Source organism: Salmo salar, chromosome ssa19, assembly GCF_905237065.1.
Source record: "Salmo salar chromosome ssa19, Ssal_v3.1, whole genome shotgun sequence".
In the NCBI taxonomy this organism is placed as follows: domain Eukaryota; kingdom Metazoa; phylum Chordata; class Actinopteri; order Salmoniformes; family Salmonidae; genus Salmo; species Salmo salar.
In genome coordinates, this window is record NC_059460.1 from 10,506,453 (window position 1) to 10,521,635 (window position 15,183).

Below are 15,183 nucleotides of genomic sequence, written 5' to 3' on the forward strand. Positions count from 1 at the left end.
AGCCATATTGGTCAGGGAGTTGGTCAACCATGTTTTGCCAGTGCTGTGATACATTCATTGTTTTACACAATGTCTTATCTGCACTGTGTGTTAGCTATCTAGCCAGACAGTTTAGGAAAGAATGAGTCCATTAAATTGTCAGATTAACTGCCAATTTAAACAATGCAGTCCATCCACAGCCATGCACTGGCTGAAATCATTTGATGATAGGACAGACAAGTGTAAATGCAACAAATACTGATGTATTGTATCATATAATGGCACTCACAGCATTCCAAGAAAACAAAATCTGAGACATGTATTGTCTGTTTCCATATATTTTAGAGACTATTTATACAGAACATTGGCATAAAACCCGTATAAACTGTATTTATAATTATGACATTTTTTTAGGTCGACTGTAATTCCATGACAATTTCTGATACATCACATGCCTTACTTCTATTTTCCTGCATAAGTAAAAGCGGGAAATGTATCACCTATGCCTCTACTACCATTCATTCCAAATAGACTAATTTTGCATTTCTCCCTGACCAAGATGGCAGCCATTTTCTTCCCATAATGGAACTGAGGGTTTATGACAAAGTCCCCTCGAGTAATTTCATAGGAGATCTATGCATATGACATGGTCACTCCTGCTGTATGTCAACCGTCAAACCACTGGTGTTGGTGAGTATATTAGCTAAGTAGATGGCTGGTACTAGCTGGCTAGTAGCTACTTTTGGTTATACAACCTAATATCAAAATGCTAGCTAGCCAGGCTGGTTACGATAACACAGATGAAAGGGAAATAAATAGTAGCTAGCTTAATCTGGGAGATAGTTCAAGATTGACGTAGGGAAATGCCTTAAACCGTCCACTGGGGTAACAGTGTGCGTTATGTAGTGGAAATGTTTGTGTCCTCTGTGTCTCTGCAGATGCGTGACTACATGTAGCGTATTGTTTCTTGTAATTGTGTTCTGTGACTTTGCTTTCAAGAAGGGAACTGATAGAAAGAGAACAGAAAGAAGGGAACACATTTTTACTTTGGCCCAATGCCTAGAAACTGTGTGTGCAAGGTCATGATCAGCCTATTGCACAATGAGAGCAGAGATGCCTAGTTTGTGCATGAGTATAAAGAGTGCTAAAAATGAAGCACCCCTTCAGAGCTTCTGACAGACTTGTACTTTGAGTATTAAGTTTGTTGTAACCTCTCTGGCCGTGATAATAAAGATTTGTTCATTTAACTTTGACTTGAAGTCCTTAGTGGTAATTTCCACTACAATCCGGCGTCACAAAACAGGATGATTGATTCTACCTGTGGAGCTCGGCAGTGAGGGTCTGCGAGGGATCACCGGTGGCGCATTCCATGTGAAGGCGTGCAAGGGAAATTCCTGTCTGACCAAAGACGACGAGGACCCGCCCACACCAAACACTCACTGTGGGCTGCCCGGGAGAAAACACATCTATGAAACCTGGAAGGACTGACTGAATTTCAGTAAGTCAATTTAAATGAATTTTTAACTGTTTTGAGAAGCTTAGAAAAGGATCCAGAGTCCCAAGAGGGGACTGGGCGGGGGTAGAGAGACCCCGTCGGCAACGTTGTCTGTAAGTATTCAGGGAACTACATGGAAGTTCTGGGAATTCCATTTTCCAATTCCATTCCATTCACAGTGCCATCCGTTTTGTCACCAAAGCCCTATATACTACCAACCACTGCGACCTGTTCGCTCTCGTTGGCTGGCCCTCGCTTCATACTCGTCGCCAAACCCACTGGCTCCAGGTCATCTACAAGTCTTTGCCTTATCTCAGTTCACTAGTGACCATAGCAGCACCCACCCGCAGCACGCGCTCCAGCAGGTATATTTCACTGCTCACCCCCAAAGCCAATTCCTCCTTTGGCCGCCTTTCCTTCCAGTTCTCTGCTGCCAATGACTGGAACGAACTGCAACAATCACTGAAGCTGGAGACTCATATCTTCCTCACTAACTTCAAGCACCAGCTGTCAGAGCAGCTCACAGATCATTGCACCTGTACATAGCCCATCTGTAAATAGCCCACCCAACTACCTCATCCCCATACTGTATTTATTTATTTATTTTGCTCCTTTGCACCCCAGTATCTCTACTTGCACATTCATCTTCTGCACATCCATCACTCCAATGTTTAATTGCTGTATCGTAATTACCGCGCCACTATGGCCTATTTTATTGCCTTACCTCCCGTATCTTACCTCATTTGCACACACTGTGTATATACTTTTTTTCTACTGTATTATTGACTGTATGTTTGTTTATTCCATATGTAACTGTGTTGTTGTTTGTGTCAAACTGCTTTGCTTTATCTTGGCCAGGTCGCAGTTGTAAATGAGAATTTGTTCTCAACTAGCCTACCTGGTTAAATAAGGGTGAAATAAAATAAAAAAGTAGTTCTGGGAACTCTATGTTAAGGAATTTAAGAATATTAAGTGAGTGCAACGATTTTTGTATGATTGACAAATTTACTGAAAAAGGGAAATTAGTTCCCAGATTGATTGTGGTATGAGTGTGATAATTGTTAGAGCAAAGTAGATTGACAGGGTATAATCAAAAAGTAATAATTGGGAAAGGGAACAGTAAAAGTAGATATGAAGACCCAGATTGGGCACCAAAGGGACCCAGTAAAGTGATGGAAAAAAGGTTTGTAAGGGTGTACTGTGCTAGACAGAAGATTGGACAGCATGAATTGATGGTGGTTCCCCTGAGGATGGCACCCTGAGCTCTGACAAACTGGATGGACTGATGGTATCACTTTTCAGGTATGACCCAGATGCAGACAGTGTCGAAGAAACAAAAGTTAATTTCTAATACAGAGGCAGGCAAACGGCAGGTCAAAGGCAGGCAGGGTTCAGTAATCCAGAGAGGGTGCAAAAGGTCCAGAAGGCAGGCAGTCTCAGGGTCAGGGCAGGCAAGGGTCAATAATCCAGTGAAGTGGGGCAAGGTATACAACGGCAGGCAGGCTCAGGGTCAGGGCAGGCAGAAGGGTCAAAACCGAGAAGGACTAGGAAACAGGAGCAAGAAACAGACAGGAGCAGGGGAACAAACGCTGGTAGGTGTCATTAACAAAACGAAATGGCAACAGACAAACAGAGAACACAAGTATAAATACACAGGGGATAATGGGGAAGATGGGTGACACCTGGAGGGGGGTGGAGACAAGCACAAAGACAGGTGAAACATATCAGGGTGTGACAGATGGTGGTTTCCCTGAGGCTGGCACCCTGAGCTCTGACAAACTGGATGGAGTGATGGTGGTTTCCCTGAGGATGGCACCCTGAGCTCTGACAAATTGGAGGAAATAATAAAGCACCTGGAAAAGCAAGAGAAGAGTAATAAGAAGTGAAGTGGGATGATTTTATAAAGCGGGAGAGAGAAGATTCTCTGAAAGCAAAAACAGTAAAATGACTGATGGTAGAGCAAGTGAAAGACAAACAAAAGGAAGACGAGAGAAGTAGAAGGCTGACCTCTTGGTGGTGGTAACCAGCAGCCAGGCCCCCCCCAGTGCCACCACCCCGCTGACCAGAAGCTCTCGGGGTGTGCGAGAACATGTGGGCAGACGAGGAGAGAGCAGTAGGAGTAGCAGTGTTATCTGTGGTAATCCATGATTCCGTCAGCGCCAAGAAGTCGAGGGACTGGAGGGTAGCATAGGCTGAGATGAACTCTGCCTTGTTGGCCGCAGACCGGCAGTTCCAGAGGCTGCCGGAGACCTGGAACTCCACGTGGGTCGTGCGCGCTGGGACCACCAGGTTAGAGTGGCAGCGGCCACGCGGTGTGAAGCGTTTGTATGGCCTGTGCAGAGGGGAGAGAACAGGGATAGACAGACACATAGTTGACAGGCTACAGAAGAGGCTACGCTAATGCAAAGGAGATTGGAATGACAAGTGGACTACACGTCTCGAATGTTCAGAAAGTTAAGCTTACGTTGCAAAAATCTTATTGACTAAAATGATTAAAATGATACAGTACTGCTGGCTGGTGAAGTAGGCTAGCTAGCAGTGGCTGCGTTGTTGACTTTGTTTGAAAGTGTAGCTGGCTAGGTAACCTCGATAGTTTCAGTACTACACCTTATCATGATACAAAGGCAACTATGTAGCTAGCTAACATAACACTAATCAAGACGTTCCTTTGTAATGTATTTAGTTTCTACAATGCTGCTCGTCGGTAATAGTTAGCTAGGTTTGGAAATGGCGTCACGGGGGACGAAAATAAGTAGGTCTAGTCTACTTACCATAGCTGATCTTAAACCTGTAGCTAGGTTTTAGAGTAATTATATAGCACGCCTACCTGCAACAGGACAGTAGACACTATTCAACAATGTAGAGTCAAGCCCAACACTTACAAACCCTCCAGTGTATTAGTCCTCATAGTGTTAGCTGGGACAGAACCCCATGGCTCTCCAGGAACAGGGTTGGTGACCAATGCCCTTACATGCCATGACAGGTCAGGAAATCCTGATCCCTACTAACCCTAGTATAGGCAGACCTACTATACCTAATAGCACACTTGTTATTGTGGTGATGGCCATTAGACCACATAAATACAGTGTTGATCTGGGCCTGGACACTAATCCCTGAAATCTAAATAAACCCGTAGCCCTTAGAAACAACTTCCAGTCTATATCTGGAAGTATTGGATAGATGTAAGCAATTTGCTGGTAGCTCCATCTTAAACTCTGATTGGCCAGGTGGGATTAAGGAAATGTCCTGTTGTGGTGTGTTGTTTTTGTATTTTAAATTGGTATTGGTACACAGTTTTTTAGTTCTCAAAACGAGCTTGCTGGAGCTCTGATCTTGACTCTGCAAGACACTTATCTCTGCAATATTGTTACAGGAAGATAAGTAGGTATATGTGAATGTAGGTAAATGTAATATAAAACCACTTCAAATACTCTTTGCCCTGTTTAACACCCTAAATATGCATCACCCATCTATCCTTAGCTAAACAATCGGCAGCTGATCGTTTTGTGAATAGAACTCAGATTCACTTTTTTATTAAATATTTGTTGTTGCAAACTAACTAGCTAAGTAGCTATATACTGTATCTATCTATCTATCTACCCATTTCTAATGATCCATTGATCTCTGGACGGTCTGAAGCTACATGCTACAAAAAATTAACAAATCATTAGGACCAATGAGAGTAGAGCTACTGAGTTCGGACGTGACATGTCCATATATGGCATTGCGTTGGTAGCCATATTGGATGGCGCAGGATAGTTGCTTGGCTTTGGAACATTCTCAGCACATTTGACAAAAAACGATGATATTTTAAAAGTTCAAACATGGTTACATTTTATTTAAATGTTGGTAATGTTCAAATCAACACACATGTATTTTATAGTAGGCTAAGACTATTGTAATGAAACAGCAGGGAGCAGGTTTCGAAACCTCGACCTTCAAGCCCGAAGTCCGGCGCGCTATCGACTGTGCCGCAAAAGCATGCTCAAGCGGCAGAGTCGATTTCCGCGCTTATAAACCCAGGGTCGTTACACTATAATGAAATATAACAGAATAAAATTCAAAATAATATTTTTCCCAAACAACTTGCGTCAAGGCAGCGTCAAGGCAACGTGTGGAACTACTGTCATAAAAAAATGATAGGCTTAATTTGAAACTTTCTTTGATCCACATTTCATCTCTTTTGTTATGGAGCAGGGCCGAAGGCATGTATGGCAGAAAGAGTCCCTGGTTACCATGGAGATGACCTAATTGACTAACAATGTCAAAGAGATCGCATTTATTTTGGTAGATTAAACTACAACTTCTACATTCAAGGTAGGATAAACAAATAGATTCAGAAGATAATAAACCACGTTTATTTTAGTTACTTTTGTCCTCAACTTGTTTATATTACTTTCTAGCACGTCAAGCTAACTTACAGAGTAGGTAGCTATCTAGACCGCTAGCTAGCTTTGTAGCCATGGATTGTGCACCTTCCATTGTTTAGCTAAGTAGCTAGCTATTTATACACTTAGCTAACTGGTTGATGTTTTCCTTTTGCAACCGGAGGAAAGTAACATTCAACTCCACAAATGCTGTTTACATTGATATCCATACTGAATGAAGCACTTAAGGGAACTCATGGGGACCCTTAACTTTAAAATGTTTTGTGAAACTGACTTAAAGTTAAGGAAACTTTAAGGGAAAAGATGCGGGGAAAATTGACTTAATGTTTTATGCAACCAGGCCCAGGCGTATAGTAACCAGGCGCTGCCTAGCAACCATCAATAGCCTATCCTATATTTGTATAGGTCATATTTTGAATGCATTTGGATTTTGGATTGCATATTACACAACTTGCAATTGTGGTCTGGGTAGGAGTGTTGAAATTTATGTGAGCAAAATGTTGCTGTGACCTTTCCATTGTGTTTAGATGAGTGAACTTGTTCTCCTTTTCTTCAAGGAACATTATTTTGACCCTCGAACTGGAGATGGTTACTTGTCGTGGGAAATCAAAACCATCCAGAGGAATTCTGCTTCATCTGAGAAACGACCATCTAGCCAGTCATTCAGTGGCGGCCCAACAACTGAGAGAGACTCCATCCAGTCCAGAGGTTATCCTGGGTAATGAACAGTGCAGGGAGGCCATTTTCCTAATGATGCCTTCTTTTGATCAGAAGTGGTAGGTGTGGTTAAGTTCTCGGAGCCAGGGGCTTGCACCGAGGGTCAGGATAAAGATGGGTCTGTGACGGTAGGAGTGAAATTTTGGGGAAATGTGGACTTTTGCCTTTTGGCTGATCCATTTGTGGTTTCAGGGTGGGTGAAAACAGAGTTGAGTGCTGTGGAATCAGTGAAGGTAACCAGAAGTGGTCTGGTGATAATAGTTTGTGTTTCTGCTGGTTAGAGGGAGCAGGAGCTCCGCGTTAAATGAATGGGGACAGGAGATGTGAATTGTTTTGCTCTCAAGAAAAGGGCTTCATTGAAAGGAATGATTACTGGGGTAGTGGTAAATGTGAAAGTTGACCAACTGAAGGGGAATATTCCCAGTGTTTGTGATGCTCGTCGTTTGGTGCGATGCAGACAGGGTGGCGTGAGTGCTGAAACAAGAGTTGTTCTGTTCTTTTGAATCTTTGCCCGACAAAGTAATGTTAGGAGCTTTTGTGCCGAATACATTACGTTGTTACAGGTGTCAAGCTTATGTGCATGTGGCAGCAGTGTGTAGGAGGGAGGTTCCTATGTCGGAGAAGTGTGCAGAAGGGCATGAGACAAAGGAATGTGTAGGATTGGGGAAAGTAAAAGCTGTGATTTTGCTGACCGAATTTCCATGGTTTATGGATGTGAAGGGTCTGGCAAGCTCTTCAAAGTCAACATTTGAATGTAGTTGTAGTTGGACATTGTTTTTAATCCTTAGATCAAGCAGTGGGCCTATGTAGTTACAGGTAGACCTGGACCATCGGTGTAAACTAAAACAATACTTTTGGACCAGTTGGTATTGCCAGTTTGTTGGAAAAATTCTGCCCTTGTTGGCTAAATAATTCCTGTTTTAATACTGCTGCGTCAAACTCATAAGTGTCTGAGTAGAAGTGGAATTTTGGGCAAAAAGCATGCTTGCATAAAACCAATGGTTTGTTCTGTCCTTTGTCATTTAATTTATGCAGTTTGGAGAGACATATCTAATTTGATGTTTGAAGCATAGCACTGAAGAAATAATTTTTGGACATGATGCAACCGTTCTGTTTGGATTCATTGTTATTTTGTAATTCCAGGTAGCACTACATTTATACACCTGACAGAGTAACCAAAAATGTGAATGTTAAATGTTTTGTTTAACACTAGGAGTTAACTCTAGATGAACACTAGTGTTGAATAGAAATGATTAATTATCCCATAGTGTTAAATTTGAGTAACTCTGGCAAGTGTAACACAGTGTTATATATATATATATGTTGTGTCTTTGGGCATCATTAAACTGAAGACATATTTATCAAATAACTCTGTAATTATTATTACGTGAGGGAGGGAGCTTGTTCCACCATTGGGGTGCCAGAGCAGCGAACAGTTTTGACTGGGCTGAGCGGGAACTGTGCTTCCTCAGAGGTAGGGAGGCGAGCAGGCCATAGGTGGATGAACGCAGTGCCCTTGTTTGGGTGTAGGGCCTGATCAGAGCCTGAAGGTATGGAGGTGCCGTTCCCTTCACAGCTCCGTAGGCAATCACCATGGTCTTGTAGCGGATGCGAGCTTCAACTGGAAGCCAGTGGAGAGAGCGGAGGAGCGGGGTGACGTGAGAGAACTTGGGAAGGTTGAACACCAGACGGGCTGCGGCGTTCTGGATGAGTTGTAGGGGTTTAATGGCACAGGCAGGGAGCCCAGCCAACAGCGAGTTGCAGTAATCCAGACGGGAGATGACAAGTGCCTGGATTAGGACCTGCGCCGCTTCCTGTGTGAGGCAGGGTCGTACTCTGCGAATGTTGTAGAGCATGAACCTACAGGATCGGGTCACCGCCTTTGCACACTAATCCTTTGCACATGAACGCAACAATTGCAATCAAGTCGGGAACAATTGCAATCAATATATATATTTACGCTCAGTGTGTCGCCGGGATCTTTGTTGAAAAGTTCGTTCTGTTGGAGAGTTTTGTCCTCACGTTCTCTCTCCCTCTGTTAGAATGGATATTTCAAAAGATATTTCAAAGTGACATTCATTAATGTCGTTATAGGACAGATGTTTCTTCGGTCTTCGCGTTCAATGATACCGAATTCCTAGCTGCAGACTAGTAATCAATATCAAAGACTTGTTATTATTCTGTCGGTATCAATAGTCTAAGAGTTTAACCTCTATGGGCTAGGCGGGACGAATTCGTCCCACCTACGTAACAGCCACTTGAAGCCTGTGGCGCGATTTTCAAAACCTTAAAAATCCTATTACTTCAATTTCTCAAACATATGACTATTTCACAGCTATTTAAAGACAAGACTCTCGTTAATCTAACCACACTGTCCGATTTCAAAAAGGCTTTACAACGAAAGCAAAACATTAGATTATGTCAGCAGAGTACCAAGCCAGAAATAATCAGACACCCATTTTTCAAGCTAGCATATAATGTCACCAAAACCCAGAAGACAGCTAAATGCAGCACTCACCTTTGATGATCTTCATCAGATGACAACCCTAGGACATTATGTTATACAATACATGCATGTTTTGTTCAATCAAGTTCATATTTATATCAAAAACCAGCTTTTTACATTAGCATGTGACGTTCAGAACTAGCATACCCCCGCAAACTTCCGGGGAATTCGCTAACATTTTACTAAATTACTCACGATAAACGTTCACAAAAAGCATAACAATTACTTTAAGAATTATAGATACAGACCTCCTCTATGCACTCGATATGTCCGATTTTAAAATAGCTTTTGGTGAAAGCACATTTTGCAATATTCTAAGTACATAGCCCAGGCATCACGGGCTAGCTATTTAGACACCCGGCAAGTTTAGCACTCACCATAATCATATTTACTATTATAAAAGTTTGATTACCTTTTGTTGTCTTCGTCAGAATGCACTCCCAGGACTGCTACTTCAATAACAAATGTTGGTTTGGTCCAAAATAATCCATCGTTATATCCGAATAGCGGCGTTTTGTTCGTGCATTCCAGACACTATCCGAAATGGTAAAGAAGGGTCGTGCGCATGGCGCAATTCGTGACAAAAAATTCTAAATATTCCATTACCGTACTTGAAGCATGTCAACCGCTGTTTAAAATCAATTTTTACGACATTTTTCTCGTGAGAAAAGCGATAATATTCCGACAGGGAATCTCCTTTTCGGCAAACAGAGGAAAAAAATCACAAAGGCGGGGGCGGTCGGGTCACGCGCCTAAGCCCAGAGTCCCTTGATCGGCCACTTGAGAAAGGCGATAATGTGTTTCAGCCTGGGGCTGGGATGACGACATTCTGTTTTTTCCCGGGCTCTGAGCGCCTATGGACGACGTAGGAAGTGTCACGTTAGAGCAGAGATCCTTAGTAAAAGATAGAGATGGAAAAGAAGTTCAAGAAATGGTCAGACAGGCCACTTCCTGTAAAGGAATCTCTCAGGTTTTGACCTGCCATTTGAGTTCTGTTATACTCACAGACACCATTCAAACAGTTTTAGAAACTTTAGGGTGTTTTCTATCCATATGTAATAAGTATATGCATATTCTAGTTACTGGGTAGGAGTGGTAACCAGATTAAATCGGGTATGTTTTTTATCCAGCCGTGTCAATACTGCCCCCTAGCCCTAACAGGTTAACCACGTCGTATGGTTAAAGTTCAGAACGAGGAATGCATGGTCAAACCTTGGCCCTCTCGTTATCGAGGTAAGCTGGTCTCCAACCTTTAGCCACTCGTAATGGAGGTAAGCTCAGTCTGGTGATAGAAACCCTGGGTGGGGGTTATATTCGGAATTCGGAAAAAGACTGTCTCATGACGCCAGATCCCGTCTGTTCATGGGGGCGCGCCGATGACTTGGTGAAACTTTAAACAGAAATACAATTCTCTCACATTAACATCTTACAAGCATCCCAACATATTCCAAATAGCTTTATCCTTATTCATTCATTTTATACAACCATTAGATGTAAGTCTCAGGCTATTATATAAACAGCGCCATGGTAATGTGGCCGTATTGTCTCTCATGAGTTTCACAAAATTGTACCAAATGGACCAGTTCGTAGCTGGATTCTTCACCGATCTTTTATACCTTCTCCAGAACATAAATGTAGTTCGGTTCTCCAGTCCTGTGAGGTGGAAGAATTCCTGGGTTCTTTCTATGAAACCCACTCTGTCTCAAAACTGTGGCCATGAGGTAGGACATTCTTTTAGGAATTTATGACCGCTCTCACAGAGCCTAGGTAGGGGGATGGTGCATAGAAAACCCAAAGAGGGCAACGTCATGACATATATTAACACTCAAAATGTAACACTATAATCAGAGTACTTCTTACACTCAGAGTGGGACCATATGTTATAGGTAGTGCTAAAATTAACTCTTAAGTACTGATTTAACACAAAATGTACTCTGTCATGCCCTGAATATCTTGAAACTCTCACGCCCTAAATATCTAAACTCTCGAGTAGCCATAGGCAAGATAAAATGTGCCACACCTCGGCTCTCTGACCATCTGTCCCTCATGAAAATGTACTGCTGAATTACTACACAAAACCTATTTGTGCAGTAGTGACTATGTAGAGACGTGTAGGGGTTGTGTATTGAATGTGTACTTTATGCACTACTCAAGATAAACAAGTAAAGTTTTGTAGTGTTCAATAGGAAAGCAGTGTTTCCAGTAGTAATCAGGTAGAGCTTTTTACTACTTGATGTTGGTTGTAAATAAGTAGTCAAAACACTACAGCTTTACTACACAGGCTTTTTGCCAGTGCAGAAGAAGACAAAACAGGAAGTAGTTGGTTGTTGTTTGCTAGCTACTGTATTTGACAATACCGAATGTAATCATCTTCAATCCTTCATCATCCTGTCTTTCATAGCCCTTATGCTGGCACCATCTGTAAGTTTAACTTTCCTTTATTGCTAGCCAAAATTTTTATTATGTTTAGCCTAACTGTTTGCTAGCCCCATTGAAATGTGGCAATGTAGCCTCTGTTTTTGTCATGCTAGCTAATAAGTATGTTTGTTAGTATGCAAATGTACAGTAGCCTATGTTCATATTGGTCTACTTACCTCTTTTGACCTGTTGCCAAGGAGGCCCTCGACATAAGAAAACTGGAGGCCACTGTTGGTAAGATTAACATTGTTTATCAAATGTTTTTGTCTTATGTGACCTCTGTTAGCAGATGATTGATAATGGCTTATAATTGGTTGTCTCTTAAATGTTACATGGTGGAGAGATGTGGATCCAACAAAGAAGAGGATCTGAAGATGGTTAAGTCAAAGCTGAATGAAGACCAGGCCTAAAAGAGATTTTTAAAAAAGTATAAATATGTAATTTTATAGGAGCAGATAGTGTGCTATAGGCTATTTTCTCAAGCTCAGATGGCCAGATAGTGTCATCCTGGACCTGGACTCTCTTCTATAGAATAGGCCTAGGTGGCCTTATCACACTTCTACAACTTTGTCTGTGTTACTTCCTTCAATAAGCCAAAAATAAGAACAAAGTTGGGCAGTAGAGTCTTGCATGGGCTACAATGGAACTTTTGTAGGACTGGTGGTTGAACGCACTGTAGTGTCACTGTGCCAATAATATTATGTGTTTGCGTGTCCCCCACGCCCGAGCACGCTTTCATCCTCCAATTTGGGACAGGAGAATCTTTGTGCGTGCCCAAGAGTCCAGCCAAGGTCACCCTGGAGACAAGCTTCATTGCGATAAAAAGGGGATACTTTCCGCAGTCAAATTATCTTTAGATAGGTTGTGACTAGAGGGAGTACAGCTACGAGCTCAGTCAGAACCCTTTAGATAGGACTCTTCTCTCTTTTAGAAATGTGTGGTCATGAACGGAGGTTGGACAGTGTGTGAATGAGTAACCTCCTGCCAAATGTATGACCATATTGGAGACATAATTCCCTCAGATTACACAGACCCACAAAGAATTCAAAAATAAATCAAATTTTTATCTTTTGATGATTTTGATATAGTGTATGTAATAATGACAATTACAACAATACTGAATGAACAATGAACACTTATTTTAACTTAATATAATATCAATAAAATCAATTTAGTCTCAAATAAATAATGAAACATGTTCAATTTGGTTTAAATAATGCAAAAACAAAGTGTTGGAGAAGTAAAAGTGCAATATGTGCCATGTAAAAAAGCTAAATTGAAGTTTCTTGCTCAGAACATATGAAAGCTGGTGGTTCCTTTTAACATGAGTCTTCAATATTCCCAGGTAAGAAGTTTTAGGTTGTAGTTATTATAGGACTATTTCTCTCTATACCATTTGTATTTCATATACCTTTGACTATTGGATGTTCTAATAGGTACTTTAGTATTGCGGTACTTTTATTGCCAGCCTAATCTCGGGAGTTGATAGGCTTGAAGTCATAAACAGCGCAATGCTTGAAGCATTGCAAAGAGCTGCTGGCAAATGCAGTAAAGTGCTGTTTGAATGAATGCTTATGAGCCTGCTGCTGCCTACCACCGCTCTGTCAGACTGCTCGTCTTCAAATGATTGACTTAATTATAACATAATAACACACAGAAATACGAGCCTTAGGTCATTAATATGGTAAAATCCGGAAACTATAATTTCGAAAACAAAACATTTATTCTTTCAGTGAAATACGGAACCGTTCCGTATTTTATCTAACGGGTGGCATCCATAAGTCTAAATATTGCTGTTACATTGCACAACCTTCAATGTTATGTCATAATTACGTAAAATTCTGGCAAATTAGTTCGCAACGACCCAGGCGGCCCAAACTGTTGCATATACCCTGACTCTGCGTGCAATGAACGCAAGAGAAGTGACACAATTTCCCTAATTTAATATTGCCTGCTCACATGAATTTCTTTTAACTAAATATGCAGGTTTAAAAAAAATATACTTCTGTGTATTGATTTTAAGAAGGGCATTGATGTTTATGGTTAGGTACACATTGGTGCAACGGCAGTGCTTTTTTCACAAATGCGCTTTTGTTAAATCATCCACCTTTTGGCGAAGTAGGCTGTGATTCAATGATAAATTAACAGGCACTGCATCGATTACATGCAACGCAGGACAAGCTAGTTAACCTAGTAATATCATCAACCATGTGTAGTTAACTAGTGATTATGTTAAGATTGATTGTTTTTTATAAAATACATTTAATGCTAGCTAGCAACTTACCTTGGCTCCTTGCTGCACACACATAACAGGTAGTCAGCCTGCCACGCAGTCTCCTCGTGGAGTGCAATGTAATCGGCCATGATCGGTGTCCAAAAAATGCAGATTACCGATTGTTATGAAAACTTGAAATCAGCCCTTATTAAATCGGCCATTCCGATGAATCGGTCGACCTCTACTCCCATATCTATTGGGTGAAATACCAGTGTGCCATCACAGCAGCAATATTTGTGACCTGTTGCCACGAGAAACGGGCAACCAGTGAAGAACAAACACCATTGTAAATACAACCCATATTTATGTTTATTTATTTTCTCTTTTGTACTTTAACCTCTATGGGCTAGGTGGGACGCTTCCGTCCCACCTACTCAACAGCCAGTGTAATCCCGTGGCGCGATATTCAAATACCTCAAAAATGAAAAACTTCAATTTTTCAAACATATGACTATTTTACACCATTTTAAAGACAAGACTCTCGTTAATCTAACCACACTGTCCGATTTCAAAAAGGCTTTACAACGAAAGCAAAACATTAGATTATGTGTTTTATCTTGGCTCTTTTTATTGAAGACTGAGGATCTTTGCAATAACGTGACACTTCCTACGGCTCCCATAGGCTCTCAGAGCCCGGGAAAAAGCTGAAGGATATCGAGGCAGGCTCTGGCTGAAACACTTTATCGCTTTTGGCAAGTGGCCGCTCAGAGTAATATGGGCTTAGGCGCGTGCCCGAGTTGACCGAATGCTTTCTTTTCTTTTGTCTGTTTACCTAAACGCAGATTCCCGGTCGGAATATTATCGCTTTTTTATGAGAAAAATGGCATAAAAATGGATTTTAAACAGCGGTTGACATGCTTCGAAGTACGGTAATGGAATATTTAGAAATCTTTTGTCACGAATTGAGCCATGCTCGTAACCCTTATTTACCCTTTCGGATAGTGTCTTGAACGCACGAACAAAACGCCGCTGTTTGGATATAACGATGGATTATTTTGGACCAAACCAACATTTGTTATTGAAGTAGAAGTCCTGGGAGTGCATTCTGACGAAGACAGCAAAGGTAATAACATTTTTCTTATAGTAAATCTGACTTTGATGAGTGCTAAACTTGCTGGGTGTCTAAATAGCTAGCCCTGTGATGCCGGGCTATCTACTGAGAATATTGCAAAATGTGCTTTCACCGAAAAGCTATTTTAAAAATCGGACATATCGAGTGCATAGAGGAGCTCTGTATCTATAATTCTTAAAATAATTGTTATGCTTTTTGTGAACGTTTATCGTGAGTAATTTAGTAAATTCACCGGCAGTGTTCGGTCGAGCTAGTCACATGCTAGTCACATGCTAATGTAAAAAGCTGGTTTTTGATATAAATATGAACTTGATTGAACAAAACATGCATGTA

The 15,183-nt window shown here is 41.4% G+C and overlaps 1 protein-coding gene across 1 annotated transcript in view; it reads left to right on the forward strand.

Annotated features, from left to right (window-relative positions):
* Positions 1–5,674: 5,674 nt before the first annotated feature.
* pola1 (polymerase (DNA directed), alpha 1) overlaps positions 5,675–15,183 on the forward strand; it is a 109,365-nt gene continuing 99,856 nt past the window's right edge. The window contains exons 1-2 of the mRNA XM_014157251.2: positions 5,675–5,791; positions 6,420–6,580. Coding sequence (XP_014012726.2) covers positions 6,448–6,580 — 133 coding nt within the window. The 5' untranslated portion in view covers positions 5,675–5,791; positions 6,420–6,447. The remainder of the gene's footprint in view (positions 5,792–6,419; positions 6,581–15,183) is intronic.